General features: G+C 45.3%; 1 protein-coding gene across 1 annotated transcript in view; it reads left to right on the forward strand.

Annotated features, from left to right (window-relative positions):
- Positions 1-16,278, forward strand: part of Asap1 (ArfGAP with SH3 domain, ankyrin repeat and PH domain 1) — a 302,667-nt gene that overhangs the window by 241,524 nt on the left and 44,865 nt on the right. The window contains 3 exon segments of the mRNA XM_051159597.1: positions 9,629-9,658; positions 9,660-9,717; positions 11,930-11,978. Coding sequence (XP_051015554.1) covers positions 9,629-9,658; positions 9,660-9,717; positions 11,930-11,978 — 137 coding nt within the window.

The following is a 16,278-nucleotide window of genomic DNA, read 5'->3' on the forward strand; positions in this document are numbered from 1 at the left end:
TAGAGGAAGCTCACAGAGGCCTGCAAGATGATGTACTTAATACATGCCTTTGGTGCAGTATATTTAATACCTTGCTTCTGTGACTGACCTTTGTGGCATTTTTTTCCAGCCTTTTCTGAACTCCCTTCTGCTCCCATTGGTCACCATTGTCCTTGGGAAAAGAGAATTGTCTTCTCTCTCCCACACAACAAATCAAAACACAGCACTGTAAATTCTAGGGGAACAAACTTGAGCTAGTAAACCCTGAACAGGTTGTAAAACGTGGATGAGTTACTTAATCTTTTGGAGCCTTAGTTTCTCAGGGGCAGAATTTCCTCATTGAAGTGTTGGTTTCTTTCTGAGCCAAACACTGGGGTAGGCACTGTATGCAGTGATGAAAAGGGTGGTCCCTGCACACCTAGGACAAGTGCTGTAAGAGAAGCCAGCAGGATGCTGTGAGAGAAAATGAAGGGGCAGCTATCTCCTTGTAGGCAGAGCTATGCATGCCATGCTATAGCTAAGTGAGCGGGCGTTTCAGTGGAGGGGAAAGCTCAGTCCAAAATCCCCAGCCTAGACACCATGAAGGAGGAAGGAGCTTCACGAAGCTGGTGTGGATAGAGTTTGCAGGTTGAAGGAGGATTCTTACTGCTTACAGCTCCTGGATAGCACAGAGGCAGCCCTCAAAGTAACTGCCCGGTGCATGTTCTTGAACCCATAGTACTTTGTGTTTTATTTGTATTGATATTCCATCCACTTGAACGGGTTCCAGGTCTCCTCTAGCACAAGGTAGCACCTCTCACCATGTTGCACTTCTGCATCCTCTCCACCCAGCCTCTCCCCCGCCCCACCCCGACTCTCTTTCTCTTTAAGGTTTATTTATTTTATGTCTATAAGTGCTTTGCCTGCATGTGTATACCACCTGTGCCTGGATCTCCTTAGATTGGAGTTACAGGTGGTTGCAAGCTGGGAACTGAATCCAACAAGTGCTCTTAACTGCTAAGCCATTTCTCCAGCTCCTCCCATTTTCTTTTAGACAGAAGAGTAGAACTGACCTGTATGATCCAGTTCAAAACGCAGCTGTGGATCTAGTACAACTGGTGTTAAGCCTTCTTCACAGTCATGCGAAGGAAAGAAATAGGAGTTGTGACCACAGTTGCAGCATCGCTTAGACACTGAAATAAGCGGGACTGTTTGCAGAGTCAGGGCTGCTACAGAACACCTATGTAGGCTTCTCCACCTTGTCAGCTTATTGGAGGGCTTCTTGGATTCAAGCTCTATAAGAGCAGGTTTAGCAAGCTATCTGCTGACTCTATGAGACCCTTCTTATCCATTCGGGAGAGATCATTACTATTTTGAATCCTGATAAAAGTTCTTTCCCTTTACTACTTAAACCCCAAAGCTGCATATTAGCAGCAGCATTGTAATTTATTTCAAAGGAAAGACCTTACCACTGGCATTTTAATAAATGTCACATATGGTCAGAAGATGGTGCAGTTGGCCAAAATGAATCTATTGCTCTCTGTCTTGCCTGCACATGAGACTAGAGACAACATTTCCTGGGTGGTGCTGACATTCACCGGGAGTGGAGAACCACTGAGCACCCCTGCTCTCTGCCAGAGTTGCAGAGAAGCGGAGGGGATGACTGGGGGCTGCACGTATTGCCAGGATACTGGTAAGGTTGGTAGTCACTTGTCAACGTCTGTTAGAACATGGCCGCTTTGAGGTAAAGGTTATTACTATCACCTTTACCCTTGTAGAATGGCATTTTAATGAGTAACAAAGTTAAAGCCGTGAATTGGTCTCATGTACTAAGTCCTCAGTCTCTATGCTGTTTAAGCCTCCCTTTTGCTGCTTTGCTGTCTGCTTGGAGCCCTCTCACTCTTTTTGCCCTCCCACTGCTGAGGCCCCTTCAGTAGCAAGCTGCTCTGTAACCTTCATGTTAAAGGATCTGCCACAATGTTTGGTGAACAGCTCCCAGAAGTGAGAACCCATTAACAGGGAATCTAAAACCAAGTGCGTCAGTTATCTGCACACCATCAGAGTAGCTATATGGGAAGTAACTGGTAATCATAAAAATCATGGCTGACTTTGAGCACTGCTGTGGCTTAGATGTGGTTTGGATGTAACCTCTAACAGTTCATCTGGGTAAGTTTTGTTTCCCAATATGGCAGTGTTGAGGTGGTGGAACCCTGTGAAAGCTTGCTTATCTTATGTTTGATGTACCTCTCATACGACCCCAAGTTAGTTCCCTCAGGAGTGAGTTGTTACGAAAAAGCAAGTCTGTTCCCTGATCTACTCTTTGAGTTTTTGTCTCACCACATTTCCTGTCCCTTTTATGTACACCCTGCCATGATGTCATCTGCCATCATGTGACTAGGCAGAGACCTGCACCAGAAGCAGTGTCTTGCGCCTTTGTACTTTCAGCCTCCAAAAGTGCTGACCTTATATCTTTGCTTTGTAAGGGACCTATCCTCAGGTCCTTTATTACAGTAACAAAATGTACTGAAAGGAGTACTCACAATATGCTGCACACTTCACATAACTTTTTCCTGTTTGCCTTGCAATAACTCCTTCAAGTAACTGTTTTCCCCACTTCAAAGGGAAGATGGCTGGAAACCCCATAACCAGTAAGTGCCAGACTTGAACCCAAGAAGTTGGGTCAAGAGTCTGTGCTACCTTTTGATGATTTAGTAGAGCAGTAAATTCTTTCACAGATCACCTGAGTCCATTGTCACAGCCAAGAGGACTTTACTTTCCCTCTTCACTTTGAGAAAATGAGCTCAGAGGGGCTGAGAACGTTGCTCCTGCCTCTGTTCATACAAGTGTAAGTGTAAACTCAGCCCAGTCTGGTGGCCTTCCTGGGTCTCAGGAGGGGCTTGTCCATCCTACTGCCCGCCTTCCGCAATATGAATAACATAAATTTGTTCCTGTGTCACTGTAAATGTCCCAAATGCACAGGATTCTCAATGTATGGCTTCCTGTGTGTGGCTCCTTCGAAGTCCGGTGTTTTATAGTGTCATTTGATTTTCAAAGAACAGCAGCATGGCCGCCTTGATTTTCATAATTGTCTTCTGACAAATCCTCTGGAATCACAAGGTTGTCACAGTGTTAATGCTGCCTTGGATTTGAGAGCCTTCCAAATTATTCTGCTTTCATGTTGAACAGAGATTGGAGGAGACTCCTGCAAGGGACTCCTTTCATAAACTGGGAGTGAAAGTGAGGAATTAAAATACAAAAAGAACACAGATCAAAGCCACAGGCCTCCCTGCTTATGGCTTTGAGATTTTTATGCTTTGGAGGTCTGATGAGAACACATCACTCTGTGTGCTTCCAGTGTTCTAGGGAAAGTGGGGAGAGCCAAACCTTGTCATGTGACGCCCACAGTGCAGCCACTTGTGGCTGTGGTGGAGCAGCTTGGTGTCTAAATCAGTCAGTTTTCATGCAGTGCTTCATCCAATGCTCTACTGTCCCCAGCTGTGACCTACAAGCAAGATTGGTTGACTCTTTGTGCCTCAGTTTCCTCATCTGCCAAACAGGGAACAGTAGTGTGGCCCACAGACTGTACTGGTTCATTTTTGTCACCTTGACACAAACTAGTCACTTAAAAAGAGCGAGCCTCAGCTGAGGAACTGCCTCCATCACATAAGTCCTGTGCACGTGTCTATGGGGCAGTTTCTTGGTTGATGATTGGTGTGGGAAAGCCAAGACCACTTTGGGCAGGGCCACCCCTGGACTGGCAGTTTTGAGTTTCACGGGAAGGCAAGCTGAGCAAAGCCATGGAAAACAAGCCGTTAAGCAGCACTGCCCTGTGGTTCTTGCCCTGACTTCCCTCAGTGATGGGCTGAGATCGGGAAGTGTGATTTACACAAACACTTTCCTCCCAAGTTGTTTGTAGTCATGGTGTTTATCATGGCTGCAGAGAGCAAACTGGGGCGTGTTGAGTGTTGTCAGAGTTAAATGAATACATGTATGTAAAACTCTATGGCGGCACGTGACACCACACACCTGCCACCATGATGACAGCCTTACTTATTGCTGTGTGAGGCTAACAGGAACCTGCTAGACATCCTGGACTCAGCCACTCCCTGCTCACTTTGTGGCTATAATAACGTGAGAGTCTTTAAAAATCATCATCATCATCACTTAGATGTTTTATTATCAAGTTAATACATTTCATACAAATACTGTGAGTCCAGAAGGTGTGGGATTTTATAAATTGTTGATGGGTAAGCAGACATGAATTGAAATGGATGGTTACTATAGTTACAAAGGAAATGTGATTTTAAAAATTCTTCTTACTGGGCAGGTTTGGTGGTCGCTCATGCATTTAACTCCAGCAATTGGGAAGCAGCGCCCGATAAATCTCTGTGAGTTTGAGCCCAGCCTGATCTACATAGTGAGTTCCAGGACAGTCAGGGCTATGTAGAGAGACCCTTTCTCAAAAAAAAAAAAAAAAAGAAAAGAAAGGAAGGAAGGAAGGAAGGAAAAAAAGAAAAGAAAAACTCTAGAAACAAAAAGCCCTCAGTGACCTGCTTGAATTACACTCTGTATACCACAAATAGCAACACTCATTTCATGTTTGTAGAAATGGCTTTAAAAAAAAAAAAAGCCACCAAGGGCTGAAGCACCCTCATCAGGTATAACAGCACCACTTCTCATTAGCAGCCTGATAAGCTCTTTACCTCATTATACTGTTTTTTACACTATTTAATGTCTACTCTAGAGTGGAACATACTCCTCAAATAAAGGGACAGATTTCTTTCTTTAATTACAGAGATTTTTCTTGAAAATGTTCCCTTTTAAGCCTAGCATGGTGGCACACACCTTTAATCCCTGCACTGTGAGGCAGAGGCAGGCAGATCTCTGAGTTCAAGACCACCCTGAAATACATACTGAGTTTCCAGAACAGCCAGGGCTTTACAGAGAAACCCTGTCTCAAAAAACTTAGAAGAGAAAAAGAAAATATCTCTTTTTAAGTATTTTTTTCCTTATATGTACCTCCTGCCCAATGGAAACTGGTCCCATGGTTACTGTAGCTGGGAAGGTTAGGACCTCCAGTATGAGCTGTTAGCCATTTTCTTCCTCCTGGCTGTGGGAAGGATCACTGAGTGGATTAGGCTTGCTTGTGACCGCAGTCACAATTTGGGGTCTGAAACGTGTTAAGAATGGTGGGAGTTTTCAGCAGACTTCTGTGTAGTATGAAGGGGAAATGAAAGAGCTGGCTCTTTAAGGGAAGACAGAAGCAGAAAAGGAGAACCTCAAGATTCTTGGCAGATTTTCCACATCTGACCTTGGCCAGGAGGCAGCATAGTAAGTGGGATGGATAGGGTCTCTGCTTGTAGTGCTGGGCTAGTGTGCCTCGTCTTCCTGACCCCTGGCTTCCGTGCCTGTGGACTGGATTTAGGAACAGTACCTGTGCTGTCATTACTGGGGCATCCCTCAGCAAGACCTCAGTGCTGAGGGCATGCCAGTCTGGAGATAGTTTCAGGGAACAGTATCTGCTTTATTGCATGTGAACAGCCATTTATATAGCAGAAACCAAGTGACTGTGATTGGTTAGCAAATTACCTTGGATTGGACAGGGAGTGCTCTGCCCATCAGGGTCGCTATGTGGAAAAAGCACATAAACGGAGATGCATCCGCAGGCCAGCTACCAGCTGCTCACACTGCTTCAGTTTTCTGACTTGAGCAGCATGGCGTGCCATGCTTCTTAGTTAGAAGTCCAATGTTCCAAGTAGGCTGACCACCACCTCATGCCTGCATTTTCTCATGCACTCCTAATTCATGGAGTCTTTGCAAGAATTATATGAGCGTAGAGTACCTATAATTTAAGAGATTATAAATAAAAAGTTTGTCTTTCCCTCCAAAAGTCAGTTGTTTTTCTATGCTGAAATTGTGGCGGTAGTTTTCTCTCCTTGGCAGGTGTTTGGCATGGACCTGATTTCTTGCCAAGGGTTTCTTGCTGTCGTGGAGCACATGTCAGATATTGTGCCCCCCCTAGAGACAATAAGCATCTAAAACTGAATGAAAATTCTGAAGTGACTAACAGTCTGAGCAGCTCTGTTTCCAAGCACTGCCTTAGCAAGTATAAAGAGATTTGTTTTATTTTTACCCCAGCCTGGTGGGGTCAGGCTTATTTCCAGAGTAATTAATGATGTTCGTGTCTTATTTGTGAGGCAGAGCAGTTCAACAGGATGACTGGGGATGCAGTTTCTTTTCTGAACACAATGCCAGCAGCTGTGTTCTGCTGACAGAGAAGGAGGCCTGTGCCAGTAAGTCTGCAGCTCCATCACAAACAGCGCTGTGGTACCCACTGAGCTGCGGTACCCACTGAGCTGCCTCAGGACAAAGGAGCGGAGCTTGCTTGTTTTTCTGGCGGCAAAGCCTGATGGAGTTGATTGTTTCAGCCAGCTGAATGGCATGCCAGGCAGACAGCCTTGCCCCCTCTGCTTCTTGGAATGTGTCCAAGGTTCCCCTAATTGAAACATTTCTCCTATCAAAAAGTTGAATGTGTTTGCCCTTAGATGAGTATACAGTCAATTGAAAAGCAGTTTTCAAAACAGTGTATACAGGTTGAACCAATGCATGTTTAAAAATAAAAGCAAGCTCCTCAGAGAAATCTTGTTAAAATCAGAATAATAACAGAGGGTATAAAATTGTGAATAACCAGGTCTAGCTTCTCCTTTGCTGTGTCTCCTAGCTTTTCAGTGAGTTTGTACTATTTTAGTGAAAAGTAAAGCTGTAAAAAGCCAAGCTTGGGAGTTTGGTTGCCTTTGGAGTAGGCACTCCTGAAGTGAGGTCCCACTAGCCCTTGCCCCCGCTCATCAACTAGGGCCGAGAAGGAAAGCTTATTTTTGAATAATGAATTTGAAGACCTGGAGGGTGTGGGAGGGGGACAGTGTAAAGCTACATCCAGAACTGTCCCACCATGATGCAGCCCGGCCAAATTGTTTAGTTTTGCTATAATTTTAATCTGTAAAAAGATTCTGTCTTAGCCGAGCGTGGGGGTGCACACCTTTAATCCCAGCACTCGGGAGGCAGAGGCAGGTGGAGCTCTGTGACTTTGAGGCCAGCCTGGTCTACAAAATGAGTCCAGGACAGCCAAGGCTACACAGAGAAACCCTGTCTCGAAAAACAACAACAAAAAAAAAAACCAAAAAAAAACAAAAAACAAAAAAGATTGTGTCTTCTTTCATCAGTATAGCTATAATTTAGCCTGAATGTCAAGAAAGTATGTTTGAAATTTTGTAAGCTATAGAAATATCTGGAATGATTGTTAATTACTGTAGTGATTTCTGTGCTTCTGCTAAAAGTAGCGCATTTCCCATCCCCACTCCCAAGCCCTTTACTTATGTCCCTCCACTCAACACTGGGTGTATCGGCCACTTTTTGTTTCACCATTGCAGCTCAGCCTGGGGTAGTATATGTGAGGTACAGGCAAGATGTGCCTGACGCTTGAGGTTTGTGTTGATTTGGGCACAAGCTGACTTGACAACTCTGAGATAAACCCCCAAGTGTTATTACTAATGGAATTGTTGGGTCACTTGTGGAATGAACCAAGTAACGCCCTTACCAGAAGCTGTCCAGCACTGAGAAGTGGGCGGTGCTGCTTGACCTGCCTGTGTGTAGCTCATACTGAACTCACAGGACCTTTTAAGATTTTGTGTCTATTGCTTGGATGTGTCACAAAACACCTAGGATTAGCAGATTTGGAAAGAAGAAATCACTGTGTTAGCTTTCTGACACATTCAATATGAATACTGTCTAATGTGTCTTAAAGTTTCAAAAAACGAAATTTCTCTACTTAAGAATCCTAAACATTGGTTTAAAAGATTTTTTAAAAGAATCCCAAAGCCTCTTCCTATACCTAACCAATTTAAGCTTGGGAAGTTCTCCCTTATGTCTGGCCCAAATCTTCTATGGTTTGAATTCATTTCATTTGTACAAATGGAAAACAGCTGCCCAACCTTCCCAATGACAACCTTTATGTGCTCAGAGACAGAGGTAAGTAAGGTCACACCCACCATTGTTCCTCTGAACTAAATGATTGATGCCTTCACCCCATCCTCAAAGTTTCCACTTCCTACCCCTTTAGTCATCTTGATTCCCCTAAGCTTTCTCATAGCCTTCCCTACGTTCAGATTCCAAGCAGAACGTAATAATATTCCAAGGCTCACCATTAGCCAATGCCCCTTCCTTCCTCTCCAGCCTTCCCAGGTGGTCACACATCCTAATCACTCATAGAGGAACTAGGAAACAGTGTCAACACCCAGAAAGATGAGCCATAGGACCACAGCAGATGGCGCCTAGTGTGTAGGCAGTTAGTGTGCCTGTCTAAGTAACCATCCCGGGCGTGCACCTCCTGCCTTCCGTTCTGGGTTCAACTGATGATCCTGCAGAGCAGAGATCACTGTTTCCTCCTAGACACAGCTCTCCTGTACTTGTTTCCAGTTGTAAATCAGAGATGCAATGCTTGTGAAATCCCATGCCCCACCTCTGCTCCTAGTACTTCTTGCTGTGATGCAGCTAGGTGTGGGGTGAGGATGGGGCATTGTTTTCTGTGTCCGATCTCACTGAGATCACAGAGGGGAGGCGTTCTTCAAAATGGGGAGCACACACAGGGAGCAGTTTGTTTTCTAAGACCTGCTGCTTAGGAGAGATGCAGTGTGTGTATTGAAATTTCTGGCCAGCGCCATCCCTGATGCGCAGATCTGAGTGCCTTACAGTGTCATCCGTCTGCCCCCTCCATGTCCTTAAAAAAATGAAATTCCTCAGTAGCATTTGGGACCTTCTTTGAGGTCATGACTATCATAAAGTCTGACTAGAAAGTTCCACAGGTTTCTCATGCTGAAAGACAGCTGACCTCAAACACTTGACAATTCTTTCTTTACTTATTGTATATACGGGAAGCAGGGGGCCTAGGCAAGTGCAGGTAAGAAGGCCAGAATGATAGTGTACTGTACCCCTAAGTTACTGTCTAGGTGTGTGTAGGGTCTATTTTAAATGTATGATGTAGAATTTACTAGTAAGTGGCACAAATCCTTACCATGTTTTTGCTCTGTTCAGATATTAGGGCTCATTACACAATGTCTGGCCAGTAGTAATTATCCTAGGACATTGAGCCTAAGTAATTTTTATATCGCACCCAGTGTTCAAAAGTGCCTGTGACATTGACATTGGGGTAACTGATTACAGGGGCCATCCTGTATTAATGAATGAAGAAGCAGGTCAGTGACATTTCACAGTAAGACATGGGCTTAGAAGTACGAGCTCTGTGCCTGAGGATGGCCAGGTTCTAGAGGGCTGTGAGCATGGATTCTGCCCAATCTTCATTAAGAGTGAGGCAGACTGTTCCTGGTTCCATTCTGGTTCATCTCCAGAGAGCTTGTGTATGATTAAAAGGGCAACTAATTTGGTTTTACCCCCTTACTGAGGTCAAGATCCCATGAGGTCTGTCAAGACTGCCTACTAGCTTATATGTGAGGGCAGAAACTCAAAGGTCTGGTGATTTATTCTAGTGAGCTCAGATGTCTGTTTTCTTCCTTGCTAAAATTGTGTCCTTTTGTCCCTGAATGGCATTCCTAACCCACGCTGCAATGAGCCATTAAGTGGGCTGCTGCATATATAACCTCTGTTTTCCCTTTTACAGTCTAACAGGCAGCCGGCTAAGTTAAACCTCCCTCACCTGCCAGGTGAAACCCAATGCGGAAGACAAGAAGTCTTTTGACCTGATATCACGTGAGTCTTCTTTTTAAAACCAATTGGGCCCCTGTGGTTCTGCCATCTACATGTTTGGGTATTTAAGCACCAAAATTTTTCAAAATTGGGTCCCTCAGAGCTAACCCTCAGCTTAGTTAGACCCCTGGGAACCCTTTTGTTTGCTTGCTTCCTTGTTTGAGGCAGAATCTTACTTTGTCCTGTAAGTTAACCTTGAACTTAAGCAACCCCACCTCAGCTTGTCAAGCTGTAGGGTCTGTAGATTGCCCCACCTCTGGTCTCTGAGTTTGCACTGTGGAGGCTCAGCTGTATCCTGTGTGACCGTGTTTAGAATGTGGGTAGATCACTAGGTGTGGTGGTTCAGGGGTAGGCGGATTTCATGAGTTGGAGGCCAGCCTGTTCTACCCAAGTTCCAAAGCATCCAGGGCTACATACTAGACCCTGTCTCAGAAAAAGAGTGAGATTCTAAGCTCGCACATTGAGCTGTCTCTAATGTCCCCTCAGACAAGTTCTCTGATTGTATTGCGATGTCGCTCATTGATCTGCAAAGATAAACATTTTGATGTGAATGCCAGATACTTTTAAGTTGTAGAAGTTTCCAGCTTGCACCTGTTGATTAAGAAGTTGTGCTGTAGCTGGGCACACGCCTTTAATCCCAGCACTCGGGAGGCAGAGGCAGGCAGATCACCGTGAGTTCAAGGCCAGCCTGGTCTACAAAGCGAGTCCAGGACAGCCAAGGCTGCACAGAGAAGCCCTGGGGGTGGGGGGAGTTATGCTATAGATGCAGGTACACCACACTGCTGTTGCGGTGTGTCTCACTCGTCCGTTACATCCTTACAGACCAGGCTCTTCAAGGAAAAAATCAGCTCCCTTGCTTCCATACAGTTACTTTGAAACTTGTTGAATTGGTGTCACCACAACCCCGCCCCCTTTTCACCACTGGGCGCTTGGCTTTTCACCTTGATGAGGGAGCAAGACCAGCTAGCCACCAGCTGTCTACCAGTATCCCACGATCCCTGTGGTCAGCAGTTGGTGGGAGGCACTGTTTTGCTAGCCTGCACTTACTGACTGAAGCTGAGGGGACTCCTTCTACCCTACTCTACAGGAGAGTGAGACTCAAAAGCAGGTGTATGGCTCAGTGGAGAGCACTTGCTGGCACATGCGCACTTCCATCCCCAGCACCTCAAAACTAAACAGATAGGATAGCCCAGAGCCACTGTGTCTATCGTGAAACACTGCAACACCAACTCAAAGCCCAGCATGGCAGGCTGGGAGCCAAGAGACCTGTATAGAAGCACAGATGTGCAGCCCTGCCCTTGAAGTTCTCTCATGAGATCCTCTGAGTCAGGCTGAGTCTCCTGCAGCACCTCTGCAATTCAGAGTCCCTGGGATTTCTGGGATTACTCTGATCACTGATGATAATTGCTATATGACTTCGTTGTTAGTAGGCATTGCTTACTAAGTGTCTAAATTTGCCAGATGCATTTTGTGTAGTATTGCTAATTCTCACAGAAGGTCATACGTTTGCCCATTTTACAGAAGAAAAGACTGGGTGAGTTGGGCACTAAGGAGGGCACTGCTACACCTGTATGTGTCCTCTGAAGTGCACCTTGCTCTCTCTTGAGTGGGAGTGCTGCACATAAGGACCTGTTCCATGTCACTTGAGCTAAATATGTTACGTTGAAGCACTTGTGCAGTCCTGAGTTCTTTAAATGAACTTCCCTCATGGACATCCTGTCCACTGTATCAATGTTAGGCCTTCTCCAAAGGCAGCCCATGCATGGCCAAGAGTGCAGCTCCCCTGCTGAGCTGGAATCCCAGAGAGAACAGGAATCCTTTCTGGATAGAAAATTCTGGCTTGTGCCAATTTGCCACCGAAGCTCCTCTGAATCACATAGGACCTGTCCCCTTCTTTATCTTTCAAAGAGGCATCTCCGCCAGCTGTGGTGGTGCACACCTGCAGCCGCAGCACAAGTGAGGCTAAGTCAAGAGAGCTAGTTCAAGACCAGCCTGTGGTACAAGTAGCAAGACCATCTCAAACAGTGAACAAAACTGCCTACAGCTTGCATGCTGTTTGTGATCCTTTATTCTAGTCCTTTGTGCGTAAGGAAACTGCTGATACTTAATGGTGTTTAAAAAAAAAAAAACTGAGTTTGTGATTTTGCGGGGACTTTAAAATTGCATTACACATGCTTGCAGGTCCTCTCTGAGGTGTTGTATTTTTGTGTTTTAGATAATAGGACTTACCACTTTCAGGCAGAAGATGAGCAGGATTATGTGGCGTAAGTATTTTAAAATGACGGCGCAGTGGCTTGAAGTTATATTAACTATCCTGGTAGTTTGTCACACTTCTTTCCTGCCTCTGGGCTTTCACACTTTGCCCGTCTCTCCATCTGCCCTGCTCACCTGGGATACTCAGCCCCAGCCTCGGTACCACGAGGATTGTTGCTCCCTCCCTTCTCTGCCTGTAGCTTCTTTGCGCAGCGCTGTGCTCCTCGGGTCTATGTCCATGCACAGCCCTTAGAGACCCTGAGCTCTTGGAGAACAGTGGTGAGCCTTGGTCATCCTGTGGTTATGCTACCTGCATTTAGGTGGTTGGTGTTTGGTCATAACTGTGAGTCATTTGGGGTGTTTGTGGGTGCTGCCTAGATGCTTAGCTCTTCTTGTGAGAGAAGCAGAAGAGGCTGGCTTTGATGAAGGACACTGGCTATGGCCTCTTGCTGCACATGGCTCAGTCAAAGGGAAGCTGGTGCAGTGGGAAGAGCTAGGCTGGGTGTCACATACACCACTGGGCTGCTGGTTAAAGTCAGCCCCATTCCCTTTTTTTTCTCTGGCAGCCTGACTGGAGTTGAAACAGCAGTTTGTTGCCTTCCCCGCTGTTTTCCATTGGTGTGAAAGCAGTCAAATAAGCCACCTTTGAGGTGCTTACATTTTTTTATTTCTCATGAGTAATTTATGAACTACCCCAAAACTTCATTGTCCCATCAGTGACACAGTAACTGTTACCCCTTCCTTAACTCCATAGAGCCACGGAGCTCTGTTCAGACCCATTCGCCTCATTCACCTCTTCCCCTGGCACTCCTTTTTCTCTGGAGTGTACTACACTCTTCCCGACCTCAGAAGGGAAGCTGAAAGAGATATGGACTGGAAGTAGGTCAAGTTCAGAGAAAGAACAAAGGAGCTAATGAAGGCCAAGAATTATGGAAGCAGTGAGAATGCAGTATTAAACCAAACAGACCTGCTTTAAGGATGAGTCAGGCCACATGACATGGTGCTGGCTATCAGCTCAGGGACTGAGATTGTGTACGGGGGCCACCCAGACTTGGAGCATGCCCTTGGATTCTTAGGGCACTGCTCAGAGATGGCTTTCTACAGAGAGCTAAGCCTGTCCTGAACCAAGGAAGCTAGTGAAGTGCGCTCTGCCTTCCCAGGAGGGATCCAATGGCTTGATGCTGCAGCATTGAGCTGGCAGGCTGAAGTGACTAGGAATGGGAAGAGAAGATGTCAGGAAAGCTGTCCCCTGCGCCATTCCCGACTCATAGAGGGCTGGTGTGGATACCACCTCATGCCGAGTGCACCTTGTGCCTTGTTAATGCTCAGCCTGAGCGAGTACACAGAGGTTCAGTGCCCATGTCATATTTCCAAGACTATGAAATATCACTCCGTGATCCTCAAAGCCCTACGTGGAAGTGATGTAGAAGCCACTTGACCTCTGTTCTCTTCTGTTTCAAACACAAGCCTTCCATATCTCAGAGCATGCAGACAGTTCATCTGGGCCTGTTAGGTGCAGGGTTCCTCCTGTGGGTGTGGCACTCCTAGTAAAAGGCTCGCTTCAGCCCATCCCGGTGTTATTGGCTGTTGTACTTTGAATCTCCTTGGACTCTGGTAGGGGAAAAGGGCTTCATCTCTGATCATTTACCTCCAGGTTTACATAGCAACACTGACTTCCTTTCCCATATGAAACTGTCCGGTGAAATTAAGGAAAGACTTCTCCTCATTGGGGAGGGGGCAGGTAGCAGCAGGTGCACATCTGAAGTCTGGAGACCTGGGCCTGGTCTAAATGGCAGATGATCTGGCCAGATAAGTTTCTCATGCAGAGGCAGCGGGGTACGTAGGGAATACATCTTATTAATACTTTTGGTTTTTCGAGACAGGGTTTCTACTCTATGTAGCTTTGGCTGTCCTGGACTCACTTTGTAGACCATGCTGGCCTTGAATTCACAGCGATCTGCCTGCCTCTGCCTCCCTGAGTGCTGGGATTATAGGTGTGCGCCACTATGCCCAGCTTAACAAAACTTTTGAGAGTGAAAAATAAAACATATAACCTTACTGACACATGGAAGTTTGTTTTTTACCATAAAAGTTAAAAAATAAATCTTGCCATGGCTTGGGCTTGCAGCTCAGTGCCAGAGTGCTTGCCCAGCATCCACAGAGCCCTGGGTTCAACCCCAGCATGGTATTATTAACCAGGCCTACTGCTGCATGCCTGTCACTCAGCACTTGGGACGTGGCAGCAGGAGGGTCAGAAGTTCAAAGTCATCCTCAGCTACCCAGTGAGTTCGAGATCAGCTTGGAGTACATGAAACCTTGTCCCAAAATCAATGAAACACATATTCACAGTCACTAGATTCTTGGCTTTTCTGAAATGTAACCATTCCATTATGTTCTTCCAGATTGGAATTAATTCTTTTGAGAATTAATTAATTGTCCTTAAATGCACATTTTCTGCTTAGCACAATACCTTTTTTTTTTTTTTTTTTTTTTTAAATCATGAGCCCATGGGAAAGCCAGGAGCTCATGGTATAATGGAGGGTGCTCTGAAAGTTTAGATACTCTTGTAACCCAATAAGACTTTGGGTAAGTCACAGAAATTTTCTGACTTCCTGACCTTTAAGTATTTCAACCTCCAAAGTAGAGGCTCTTGGAGGATTCTGTTTTTAAAACTATACGAATCAAATGCATTAGAGACTCTGGTCCACGCTAGCTATCCAAGTGTTAAAGTGCCTGAGAAGAGCAAAACCGAGCCTACACTTACTCACGTGAGACCTAGTAAGGGTCCAGGATGAAGTGCTGCCATCCACCCTGCTGAAACCAGCTTCTTGAACTGAACTAGAGAAGTGGTCAGGCTTAAGAGCACACACTGCTCTTCCAGATGACCACAGTGCAATTCCCAGCACAGTGGTGCCTCAAAACTACCTGTAACTCCAGGTCCAGGGGATCTGACTCCCACTCTACGGTACTTGCACACACATGTACACATACACACACACACACACTTAAAAATAATTTTTAAAAGTGTTTTTAAAGCGCAATCTCTAGTTTCTATCTTGAGACAAACAGAACAAATCCTAAATAATTTAAAGTGTATTGGGTGCCCCACCCATTTCTAGACTTGCTTCTCAAGTGCTAGATTTTCTGTGTCATAGAAATAAAACGCTGAGGTCTTTCTAAACAAACTGAGCGTGAGCGCCACCTAGAGTCAAGTGTGTGACTTGCAGATGCATCACCCAGCACCGCTGTTAGGCTTTTAAATCTCTTGCTGCTGCATTTACTCCATAGGATTTCGTGCTTTGCTCCATGTTCTGTCACCCTGTATTTCATCCAAACAACAGACTCAGGCCTGAACCTGTGTGTTATTAACTAAGAGCAAATAGTAGCTGTCAGTGTTCTCAGTGTAAAAAAAGTAATGATTTGGCTGTGGTTTTGTGTGGTCATTTGGGGCTTTATCTCTCATTATGAAAATAATACAAGCTTTAAAAAAAAGGAAAGAAAAGAATACAAGCCTATTTCATCTTTGGTAAATCACCTGTACCACTCCTGAATCAGTTTTCCCCCAATGGGAAAAAAAATCACTCAAAAGAAAAGCACATTTTGGTTAAAATTCCTTTTAAACTTTTTCCAGAAAACAAAACTATGTAATTGATGCATATATGTAAATTTGATATTATATCATTTAAGAAAGTTTTCACCTCTGTTTCATAAGACATATCTTGAATGTTTCTCCTATGCCATCAAAATTTGTTTTTGATGGAGCCAGCTAGATGGCTCGGTGATAAAGGGACCTGCCACCAAGCCTGACAACCTGGGTTCTATTTCTAGGGCCTGCCTACATGGTGGAAGAAAATAATTGACTTATACAAGTTCTCCTCTGACTTTCTCCATACACATGCCATCGCGTGCAGGAGCACACACATAAAAACACAGGAAATAAGTAAATAAATAAATATGTGGTGTCCTGAAAAGCATTTGAGAGGGTACATTTTATGCTTGCTGGGCTTTTGGGTTTTACACATAGCTTGGTAACGAAGGATTTGTTCGGTGCGAATAGTGTCTCATAGTCACAGCTGCTGCTGCTGCTGCTGCTGCTGCTGCTGCTGCTGCTGCTGCTGCTGCTGCTGCTATGTCACCTTCCCCATCTCTGACAAATTACCAGCAGAAGCAATGTAGAGATTTACTTCACTTCCTGGGTCAGAGGCAGAGTCTGTCACAGCAGAAAAGGCATGATGTTCAGCAAGGCTGTCTGTGGTACTGGGAGCTAGTTACACCGTGCAGATCTGGAAGCAGGGTAAGGTAGGGAGAGAG

The sequence above is a fragment of the Acomys russatus genome, chromosome 17 (assembly GCF_903995435.1).
Source record: "Acomys russatus chromosome 17, mAcoRus1.1, whole genome shotgun sequence".
NCBI lineage: Eukaryota > Metazoa > Chordata > Mammalia > Rodentia > Muridae > Acomys > Acomys russatus.